This window comes from Sceloporus occidentalis, unplaced genomic scaffold, assembly GCF_023333645.1.
Source record: "Sceloporus occidentalis isolate IW3139 unplaced genomic scaffold, rSceOcc1.0.p SCAF_9, whole genome shotgun sequence".
NCBI classification, from domain to species: domain Eukaryota; kingdom Metazoa; phylum Chordata; class Lepidosauria; order Squamata; family Phrynosomatidae; genus Sceloporus; species Sceloporus occidentalis.
The window spans coordinates 42,118,598-42,130,211 of record NW_028316989.1 but is presented as its reverse complement, the minus strand read 5'-3'; the positions used below and the strand labels follow the sequence as shown (position 1 = coordinate 42,130,211).

The 11,614-nt window shown below is 42.5% G+C and overlaps 1 protein-coding gene across 2 annotated transcripts in view; it reads left to right on the top strand.

Moving 5' to 3' along the window:
• The first annotated feature begins 1,270 nt into the window (after positions 1–1,270).
• Positions 1,271–11,614, top strand: part of TICRR (TOPBP1 interacting checkpoint and replication regulator) — a 29,717-nt gene continuing 19,373 nt past the window's right edge. The window contains exons 1-6 of one of the 2 annotated variants that reach the window (XM_089539094.1): positions 1,271–1,467; positions 2,770–3,562; positions 5,664–5,949; positions 7,241–7,479; positions 8,330–8,573; positions 9,199–9,331. In XM_089539094.1, coding sequence (XP_089395220.1) covers positions 2,906–3,562; positions 5,664–5,949; positions 7,241–7,479; positions 8,330–8,573; positions 9,199–9,331 — 1,559 coding nt within the window. In that variant the 5' untranslated portion in view covers positions 1,271–1,467; positions 2,770–2,905. Of the gene's footprint in view, positions 1,468–2,769; positions 3,563–5,663; positions 5,980–7,240; positions 7,480–8,329; positions 8,574–9,198; positions 9,332–11,614 lie in introns of both variants that reach the window. The other variant, XM_089539093.1, reaches the window with a different exon arrangement.

The window sequence follows — 11,614 nt, the reverse complement described above, 5'->3', positions numbered from 1 at the left end:
GGATGGAAATGATGGCAGTTGTAAGTCCCAGCAACATCGGATGGACAGCATCGGAAACGGCTCAGCATTTCTAATTTCCTAAATGATTGTCAGAATATTTACTGATGACATTTGTTTTAAATATTAGCTTACTCCCAAAGAGTTTAGCAAAGGACACATGATGCTCCTGCCCACGTTTGGTGCTCACAGCAACACTGTGACATAATAACAGGCTAAGAAACAGCAACCGGTCCATGGCCTCCCAACAAACACTTCATTGCAAACTGGAAATTTGAATTTAACCCTCTACATTGTGTATTTAACAATGTAACATTCCAGCTAATACACTGCTTATGTGTGTACTTGAAGAGATTTGGGATATGATGACGGATGTTTAATGTTATTCTACCTCCCATTTTAATTCTGTTTTACTTCCCATGGTAACTATTTTATGCATGACTGTTCGATTGTGTAAACACTTTTATTCTTACCTGTTTGTTTGTATATCTTTCAGTACATATTGCATATTTTTAGATTTCTATCGTCTGTATATAAGCTGTGCATGTTTAGGCTATTCATATACATACATACATACATATATATTGTGGTTTATTGCACTTAGTGCACTGTATTAACATTTTACATATATGTGTGTGGCATTGCTTATATTACTATGTATTACTATGTTTTGAGTATTTTGAAACGGCCCTTGGACTATTCAATAAACTTGTTTGTTTTGTTTGTATACTTAAAATATAGATTATTTCAGCTGCATTGCATCCCAGAGACTGTTAAACCAATTTGCCTTTAAGGAGCCTCTGGAGGACACTGCTGTTCTGTTTGTTTCCATAAATGGGCGAACAGTGCCATCTAGTGGTAAGAAAAGAAATGTTTTAGGCAATGGGCTTGAAGAGGAAAGATACTTTCCCCCTAAACTACAAATCCCAGAATTCAACAGGAGCCCGCTGGCGCCGCTCTGGGCCTTCACAACTCTATGGTTGTGATTCCTCTTCTCTGGTCTTCATTGTTATTATATTATTATTATCTCTATGAGTCTTCATTTCATTATTATTATTCACTTTATTATTTATTATTATTATCATTTTTATGCCTCCTTTCTCCCTGAAAGAGAGAGAAAGAGGAATCCCAAGAACCATAGAGATGCATGCCAAGGGGCCCAGAGCGGCGCCATTGGGAGCCTTGGAGGAGCCACCAACTGCGCATGCGTGACAATCGGAGGCCGCGTTCGAAGTACACTCTGCGAGAGACGTCGTCGTCGGGATTTCGAAGATCTCGCGAGAGCGAGTGGGAAAAGCGTTAGCCAATGGGGAGCGGAGGACCGAGAGGGCGTCGTCCAATGGGAGAGCGAGGCTGTGAGCGCGCCAGCAGTTGGATGACGGAGGAGGAAGGCTGCGCTGGGGGCTAATGGCGGCGAAGGCTCCTTTTCGCCCAGAGGAGGCTCCGAGGGTCCCTCGAGGCTAAGGATGGGTAAGGGCCGGTTCTTCATGGGTTCGAATCCTGGGCAAGGCACACCCTCTCAGCCCCAGAGGAAGGCGAGGCTGAAGGGGGAAAATGGGGGCTCAGGGTTCGAATCCTGGCTCAGCTCTATAGGGCTCTCTGGGCAAATCACGCTCTCTCAGCCTCCAATGAACGCCATGCCATGGCAAGCTCCCTCTGAAGGAATGTTGCTAAGAAAACTTTGGAATAGGTTTGCTTTAGTCACACTCTCTCAGCCTCAGAAGAAAAGAAGGGGAAACCTCCTCTGAAGAAACCTTGGCCCCATACAGACAGGCCAAAATGAAGCTGCTTCGGGTCACTTTGGAGGTATGCGGTTTAAAAGACACATGCATCTGAATAGGCCAGAAGCTGTGCCAAAGCTGTGCTCTGGTCCTTAGGACTGGAGCGTGGCTTTGGTGCGGCTTTTGCCCTCTTAGGACGCATGCGCCATTTAAACAGCATACCTCCAAAGTGACCCAAAGCAGCTTTATCTTGGCCTGTCTGTATGGGGCCCTTAGCTCAGAAAACCTTAGCATCGCTTTAGTCACACTCTCTCAGAGAAAGCCTCAGCTTTCTTGGAAAAGAAGAAGATGAAGGAACCACTGGGGTTAAGATAGTGTTAGAAACATGGAAGGAATAGAGGAATAGAGAGGTGTCAAAGTAGAGTTAAAGAGAATAGTTGAAAGACTGTCAATGTTGATTGTGTTAGAAAGATAACAAATCAAGGGAAAGTATTATGCAATATGTAAGACTGTATGTTTGTATGCTTGCAAGATTGTATCGGGGGGATTTATGTCTATGTTTATGTTTGAGTTTTAATGTTTAATAAAATCTAAGAGAGAGAGAAAGCCTCAGCTTCCTTCATAGGTCCAGCTGTCATAGTGTACACACTGACAGGGAATACAATGGCTTGGATAAGCCTCACTTTGGCGTTCAGATTTGTATCTTTGCACTTTAGGTTTGGGTCTCATCTCTGAGATATCTCACTATATATGTACTGTGTGTATATATATATATATATGTGTGTGTGTGTGTGTGTTGCATGTAACATATATATATATATATGCAGATATTTTGAAATCCAAAACGCTTCTAATCCCAAGTATTTTGTATAAGGGAGGCTCAACCTGTAGTAGGAAAAGTACATCACCTTCCTAAGAGAAATTGTGTGTTTGGGACTTTGACTTGCAGCCTTCTTGTACTTAGCATTTCAAAAAGCCCTCCTTGTCTTGTAAACTTAATCCTATGTTTATTGGGATGCAAGTTTTCATGTTAATTTCTCCCCCACTTCAGGTATGTTCAGGATGCCCTTGGGTCCTTCCTTAAGCTCCTGACAGTCACAGAGTGCGGAGTGGTGTCTATATCTGCCACTATATCTGGGGACTCTTAAATTTAAGCTGCTGAAGTGTGGCTCAGTTGCTGCAGCATCATGACCTGCTCCTACAATGTGGTTTTCCTGTTGGACACTGCCAGCTCTGTGGAGAAGAAGCATCTTCACCTCGGCATCTTGAGGGTCCTGAACTACTTGGGCTGCAAGTGTGGCTTGTCTAGGGTCCATTGGGGCTTCAAGTTCTTTGATTCCTTAGGTGCCCAGGGCAGAACCTCACGAGTGGGGAGTTTCCATGAGCTTGGATCCCGTAGTTGGGAGGACTTCGAAGAGGAGTTGGACGCCAGGTTTGGAAACCAGACCTTCAGTCCACACTTGCCTGGTCCGGTGCCTCGAGCCACTCTGACTCAGAATATACTGAAGGAAACGCTGCTTGACTACCAGTGGGACCGGCCTGAAATAGCGTCTCCAGCTAAGCCAGTTCTGCGGAGCCATAAGAGCAAGTTAACTATAACCCTGGACAAGCCTCCAGCAAGCTCCTCTTCTGAGGATTTTGTGAATGCCGTTTTCCTCTTCTCTCCCTGCCCTCATTCCCAGAGGGAGCTGTTGCAGTTTGTTTTTGGAAGCTATGCTCATTTGTCTGATGAACTGCCTCCCTCCCATGATACCACAGAGAAACTCATCCCCAAGGGCATGCAGGAAATGATGGCTAACCAGAAAATCACTCTCTATTGGGTGGATACCACTGAGTCAATGAAGGTAAGAATGTCAGATGTTTAGGCTACTGTCCTTGATCTGATGTTACTTAAATTTGTCTTCCTCCTTTCCGCTAATAAATACCTAAGTTGACCTTTTTAGTTTACCCTCACAATAATAATTCTATGAGGTAGGTTAAGCAGAGGGAGGGAGAAAGAGATGTTTCCATGATCATTTTGTGAGCCTTATAACTCATTTATTATTCAACCTAGACATTGCTGGGGGAATGGTAAAGTAACAAGCTTTTCAGTAAATGTCTAAAACACACTGTTTTATAGCCTGACATACCACAGATAGGAGATAGTTTAGCAAGACAGGTTCTACTGCAGACCCGTCTCTGTATTGCGGCAAATGGTATTCCTTAAGGTGTGGCATGGAAAGAATGGTTCTCACTGAATAATGGCCTTTGCGGATTCGTAGTAGGTTGGTAGGAAAGTGTTGTTTGAGATAACCTGGTCCAAAAGTTTGTATATGAATATCAGACCCTGGCTTAACAACAGAGTGGTAGACAGCTTTGCATGAGCTTGTATCAGAACATAATGTAATATATTTGCAATAAGTTACAGCTTGTAACAGCTTTGCATTCTGCACAATCATCATCTTCTCCAATCCCAAGGTAACCCCACATGGAATACTTTTACAGTAATCCATCCTAGTGTCTCCTATTTTAAGTAGCCTAGGGGCGCAAAATGTAATGTGTTATACTTGTGTCTAGTCCAAATGACATTAACGCTGGATTTGAGTACTCCTGTTAAAAGGCAGTCCTTGGCACTGTGGCTACCTGACCATTCAGGAGGAGCACTGTATCCTGGAGTATTTTCAAACTGCAGACCTGTTGTTTCATGGAGAGTGTAACATGTTCTAGATCAGAAAACTGTGCCCTTTAAGAGATTGTGGACTTCAGCTCCCAGAAGCCTCAACCATGTTGGCCAATAGTCTGGGATTCTGGGTACTGAAGTCCAAAAGCCCTTAAAGACCACAGTTTGGGGCTCACTGCCTAGATCATATTGTACACCTTCATCCAGACTCATATCTTGTTAGCAGCATTTCCTACTGAAAGCAACACTGAGGAACGCAGGAAGTTAATAAGTAGAGATAGTTCTAAGTTTATTGCACATTGCGTAATAGTTATCCTTGTTTAGTCAAATAGTTGTTTTAGGATGTACAGCCCTTACCTTTGTTCTGGGAATGTCTTTGCTTCTTGCTTCTCATATATGAGCAACCTCTTCAGTGTTAATTCTGTTTTATTTCCTAGAAGTTGAGTATCTGTGTTTGTAAATGTTTATTTCTTTCCCACTTTATGTAATAGCACTAGTAGTCCATAAATGTTTTTTCTTATCTCTGTAAATATATGTAAGAGATGTAAGTCATTTGTGTGGGAAAAGGAGCCACACAGAGATAAAACCCAAGTTAATAGGTTAATTTGGAAATCATGATAAAACATGGTGTCTGTTAACCATGATTTGTTGCTCAAACCTTAAATTGCATGGCAGACAACCAAATAGATACTGGCTTGTCTTGACCATTTATGGTTTACTTCTGGATTGTTTTCTCTAGCCCTTTTGTTAGGGTTCCAGGGTGGTCATTTGGGGCAATAACCTAGGAGCAGATGTGGGTTCAGCCCTCAGAGCAAGCTATGGATTATACATATCAAACAGATCCTGGGTTCAGATTGTGTTTTGGAACTGGTTTACAAATCTTGAATAAGCAAAGGTGAGTTTGCACATCACAGCAAGTGAGATTTCAACAAACTGGGTGTGATATGCCACCCCCACCCCCCCGCACTTATAGGTAGTACTTGGTCATATGGATGATCAGACAAGTGGTTTTTTTACCTGAACATTTTTGTGTTGCAAATCCTGGTTCTTTGCATTTTTCTGTTTCTTGTCTGTTGTACACTTTATTTTAAACAGTGAAAATTGTTTTAACATGTGCAAAATTTAATAAGAAAAATCAAGACAATTACTTAATTTTCAGAACATATTATTTCCATTGCTTCCAATATTTTATACTATAGGTTCCCTCGTAGTACAGACGTAATACAGTGTGCTGTTTATGTCGTGCATCATCACTGGCCTGAGCTCTCTTGTTATTTTTGTTCCAGCTTCTTGAACCCTCAGATCATATGGGCTATAAGGTCTTGTTTGACTTCGTGCACCTTTTGGGAGGCACCATTTTGCCATCTGAGACTTTTCTTCAGTGTTTAAACCACCACAGAACAGGAACTATATCAGCTGTCCCTGTGGAGCCTAGGACTTCTGAGCCACCTTTGACACCATGGAGCACAATCTTGCCTTTTGATTCCACTTTGAACTGTTTGTTTTCCCTCCCTTCTGCTCTGCAAGCATCTTTCTCTCCGGTGGAAGGAGTGCTGTTCCTCAAGACTGATGGTAATGAAAAGAAATGTGTGGTTAAATCTAGTAAGGAATTCTTCTCCTGTATGCAGTCATGTGGCTGTAAAATGCAGATTTTATTTTGTTAAAATGTTTGTATCTTCAAACTGACACACACACACATATTGAAAGTGTCCAAAATCCACAAAACAGTGATACCTTTTGTAGGCCAACCAACATGCACAAAATGTATATTGCAAGCTTTTGAAGATCCACTAGCTTTCTTCATCAGGCAAAGGTGTTAAAAGTCATATAGGAGAAATAAAAAAAAGACTGTTAAAGTCATGGAGTAATGCCTCTGAAGTGAATCATGAGAATTGGTTAGGCACAAATAGAGACTGTTCAAACAAGTTTGGCACCCAAACCTGGTATCCTTGGTAGTTTGAAGGGCTCTCTGCCTGTTTTTCCCTTGGGTTCCCCTCATTGTTTTTCTTGCCTTACGTTCCGAACAACACCTAGAAGATAAATATCAGAATCATTTTATTAATAATAATTTAAAAAATCTAAGCAATGCTTTGGGGAAATGTTGGGAATTTTAAAGAGTAGCTAAACCCTTTGGGCAAGCCAGTATAGTGCAGTGTTTTGAGCTTTGGACTACAACTCTGGACCAGGGTTTGAATCCTTGCTCAGCCATGGAAACCCATTGGATGACCTTGCACAAGTCACTCTCTTAGCCCTAAAGAAAAGTAAAGACACCCCCCCCCCCAAACAAATTTTGCCAGGAAAACCCAAAAAAACTGTGATAGTGTTGCGTTAGGATCACCATAAGTTAAAAACTATTTGAAGGCAAACAACAGTAAGATTCTTTGGAATGTTGCTATCACAGTCAGATATGCTTCGTGGGGGCCCAATAGTAGACACTGCTCAGGGCCCCCACTAAGCATATCTGACTGTGATAGCAACATTCCAAAGAATCTTACTGTTGTTTGTGAACTTGCTTCCAGAATAAACAAAACCTAAAGTTCTCAACCTAAATCTGAGACTACTAATCTTCTGTCTGAAATATATTACTGCTAGCAACATCCTCCTTTTAAAAAGAATTGGAGGTAGTAATGTCATACCATCTCTTTTAGAGGAACCTGGGATAGTACAAGTGACACATTAATCTTTGTCTTAAGTAGGTTTTTATAGGGAGGGATTCCTGCCCAAGAAGATAAGTCTATCTATTTAAGTACAATCTATCTATCCATGGTCAGTTAACTGATCTGTGATTGTCTTCTAGTTGACTTGTTTGTTCTTTTTTAAAAGCTTCTCTTAAACTCCAACACTGGTGTTTTACTTTGAATAGGAACAGAAGAGCTGCAAAACTGTGTTGTGACCTTGGAGCCTCTAACAGTGAGCCAGAGGTGCCTCAAAGGTCCAGTCAATATTTCTCTTAAATGCACTGTGACAGGCTGGAATGCAATGCATGTAGGAAACTTCCGTACAGAGAGCTGGATTCTGCAGAGTTCATCAGGACTATCCTTTAAGGAGCCATCTTTGTTTCAGCAATTTTTAAAATACACGCTGGTCCAAGGATTACATTTGGTGAGTGTCCCTTTCTGGGGTTTACCAAGAATTAACAAGCTTCTGGTAGCTATTCATTTCTTTCATTTATAGCCCATCCTCATCAAGAGTTCAGTAGTACATGCAAATGTGTTTTTTTTAAATGTTAATCACATACAAAAACTACAAATAGTAGCATATAGATAGTAGCTGGAACATTTTCTTGTTCAACACCCTGCAGAAGCTGGAGATGACCATTGCAAGGTATTCTCTGCTGGGACATACAGGGAAGCATCCATTTGTGGTGGAAATAATATCATATGTAAATCTAATCTGTTAACCAAAACATACAGGAGCCTAAGAATTATTTCATCTAGTGATAGTCCATTTCTAGGTAATCTGAAGAAACGCTTTACACAAAATGCAAGAAAAAAACAGGCTGCCATTGAGCTCATTGGGACAATTCTGAGGAAATATGTGAAGAACTAGGCAGATAACTAAAACCAAGAACAACTGCAAAAAGGCATAGCCAGTTGTCAAAGACACAGTAGTACCTGACCTGTCTTTATATAGAAATGGATAGTTTTGTTGACTATTGTCATAGTACTGTTATTGCTTATACTGTTACTGCTTTCATATTGTTGTTACTACTGACAATGACCTTAGTGGGCATTTACAGTTGAGGAATATATAGGCTGTGATCTTATGCATGTATAGGAGATCTGTCGCATGAGCTCATTCGGCCTGTCTTTGTAGTGAACATGTGTCTAGAGACTCTCCTGTTTTGTCTCTGAGTGCCTTAATCTCCCTAAACAAATAATGCTCCTTCATTGAGATGGGGTTGGTCTATCTATCTTAACTGCATGTATTCTTGCTCTTTTGTCTTTGCAAGGTTGCTGAAGTTTCTCCATTTGGAGCCTGTTCTTGCACTGGGATTTTCTCCCCCATCTCTGACTCTACTGCAGTACTTTCTCTTCTCTGTGTTGATCAAGCTTCAGAGGTGGAGAGATTCCTCCATCAGACAACTGGGGATGGGAACATCGCCAAAGATGATGACTTCAGCCTCCCAGAAATCATATGCAATGTGCTCAATCAAGGTTGTGATGACTTGGAAAGAAATTATATAGGAAGTTTTGGTAAGTTTGTTTGCTCATTTGTTTAAAACTGTGCATCTCAGATTTTTCCAGGGAATCCATCTTGTAATCCATCCATGTAGGATTACATGGAATTTTAAGGTTTAGTGTTTGCATGGGCAGTATCCAGGTCTACTGGATTTCTCTGTTGCCCTGCTTGACTTGAGAATGTGACTTAAAATATACCTGATACCCAACTGCAAGTTGCAAGAGAGGACTGAACATGATGAGAGAGAGAGAGAGACATCTGTGAAGTTTTCTGCCATTTCTTATCTCTAATTTTAAAATCTCTCATAAGCTTTCAAGAAACCCCCAGGTTAACTAGTGCACAACTTTAAATATGCTGATGCCCTGCTACTGCAGAATTAAAGCAGTTATGAGAACTAAACGGTTTCTAGTGCCTTGATTTGAACCGTTGTTTGCTTGAATAAGTAGTTTTGCTACAGGCACTGTCATATGATCTCAAAGTGCACACTTTTTCTCTCTAGTAAAATTTCCTGAATTCAGTAGGATTTACTTTTTAGCATAAGTTTGAGTCAGCTTCCCAAACTATGATGATGAGGTTTACATCCAGTGGTAACTACTTAATATTTCTCTCTGTTTTTTGTTTCGGTTGTAAAATGTCTAGAAGAAACTTCATTTCCTGAGTGGGTACAGCAGGAGCTGTCCCGCACATTGCGCTGGAGTCCTGCAGTCATGGAAGGCTGGTACTATTTATCAAATCTCTCTGGAGCAAGTTCCCACTTGATGGAATCATTCAGGTAATTCCCCTTTTCTTCAAGCTCAGAGTCAGTCTGATATTGAGAAAGGCCAATATAGGATTCAGAATACTGGAGCTAATAACAAGACATTGAATAAGAGAAGTTCTAATAGCATTTTCTTCAAATAGTCATTCCAATTTAAATTGATGTAAACATACACGTTTTATTAAGAGGGTTGAAAAATCTTAAGTATCTCCTAAAGCAGGAGAAAGGAATATGATATTTCAGATGTTGTTGCACAGCAGTTGCTATCATTCTTCATTTCTGGCTATGTTGGCTGGAGCTGATGGATTTCAACATCTGGAGAACTATGTGTTCGTCATCCCTTAAAGTTGGGTGAAGGGAAACAGACAAGGCAAAGGGATCAAAGTACATGGAATAGTTCTTGACAATGATCATGTTACATTGCCTTGCAGAAGCATTGACCACCACCCCTTTGACTTTTCCATATGTTGCTGTGTCACAAAGTTGAATTGCAATTGATTTGATATTGTTGCCACTTGATGTATACCAGATACTCAACACTGTGAAGATACAAAATATTTGTAACTTGGCATAAACATTAAGCAACCAAAACAAACAGGCACTTGAAGATTGTATAAATATTTTCTGGCTGAGTCAATACTTAGTTGAAATATCTTTTGCAGCAATTAAAGCTGCAAATCTTCTTGTGCAAGTTTCTATCAGCCTGGTGTATCTGCACATTGCAATTTTTGGCCATTCTTCTTGGCAACTTTGTTTCATGTCTGTCAGCTCATATGACAACTGTTGGCAAACAGCTAGTTTCAAGTATGAGGTGTGGGCTTTAACTGGGCCATTTTTAGACATTTGGATTCTTGTTTGTGAACCATTCCAGTGCTTCTTTGGTTGTGGGTCTAGAGCAGGCATCGGCAACGTGCGGCCCGCGGGCCGGATGCGGCCCGCGGGCCGGATGCGGCCCGCGAAGCCTCTAGGCCTGGCCCGCGCTCGCCCCTGCCGCCGATTGCGCCGCCGATTGGCGCCGCTCCGGCCGCCATTTTCTTTTTCAAAATGGCGGCGCCCCTCTAGGAGGCCCGGGGCGCTTGCTGCAGCCCTGTTCCAGGGCTGCAGGGCCGCACCAGCCCTCCGAATGGGCTCCGCCCTCCTCCCTTCTCTCTCTGCCCTTCGCCCTCCTGGCTCCGTTTTTCTAGCTCTGCCCTCCTCTCTCCGCCTCCCTCTATGAATAAAAGAGTGTGGAGGGGAGGGAAATGAGGAGGCGGCAGAGAAAAGGAAAGCGAAAGTAAGAGAGCCAGCCAGCCAGCCAGCCGGAGCGAGCCACTGAAGAGGTTGGTTGGTGCATGTATTTTCCTCTGCTTGGTGACTGTGATTTACTCTCCCTTGGTATCTTTGCAATCCCCCCCATGCTCCTTTGGGGATGCTTTGATTCTGATTTCCTGCATGGCAGGGGGTTGGACTGGATGGCCCTTGGGGTCTCTTCCAGCTCTATGATTCTATGTTTCTCCTATGCTTTGTGACTCCCTTACTATCTTTGCAACCCCCCCCCATGCTCCTTTGGGGATGCTTTGATTCTGATTTCCTGCATGGCAGGGGGTTGGACTGGATGGCCCTTGGGGTCTCTTCCAGCTCTATGATTCTATGTTTCTCCTATGCTTTGTGACTCCCTTACTATCTTTGCAACCCCCCCCCCCATGCTCCTTTGGGGATGCTTTGATTCTGATTTCCTGCATGGCAGGGGGTTGGACTGGATGGCCCTTGGGGTCTCTTCCAGCTCTATGATTCTATGTTTCTCCTATGCTTTGTGACTCCCTTACTATCTTTGCAACCGCTTTGATTCTGATTTCCTGCATGGCAGGGGGTTGGACTGGATGGCCCTTGGGGTCTCTTCCAGCTCTATGATTCTATGTTTCTCCTATGCTTTGTGACTCCCTTACTATCTTTGCAACCCCCCCCCCCCCAATGCTCCTTTGGGGATGCTTTGATTCTGATTTCCTGCATGGCAGGGGGTTGGACTGGATGGCCCTTGGGGTCTCTTCCAACTCTATGATTGTGGCCTTGCCTAGTAGCTTCCATCCTTGCAAATACTGCTATTATTATTGTTGTTATCCCTTGGTATTGTCTTTGCAAGATCCCCCCACATGGACTTGCTTGCACATTTCTGGGTTCAGACAGTGGCATGCATTTTTTGCTGTTTTGTGGCCTTGCCTAGTCGCTTCTTGCAAATATTGTTATTATTATGCAGCTCCGCCCCTGGAGGGTGGAAACTCCACCCCTGACATGTGGCCCTGCCTCCAGATAGTGGAAGCT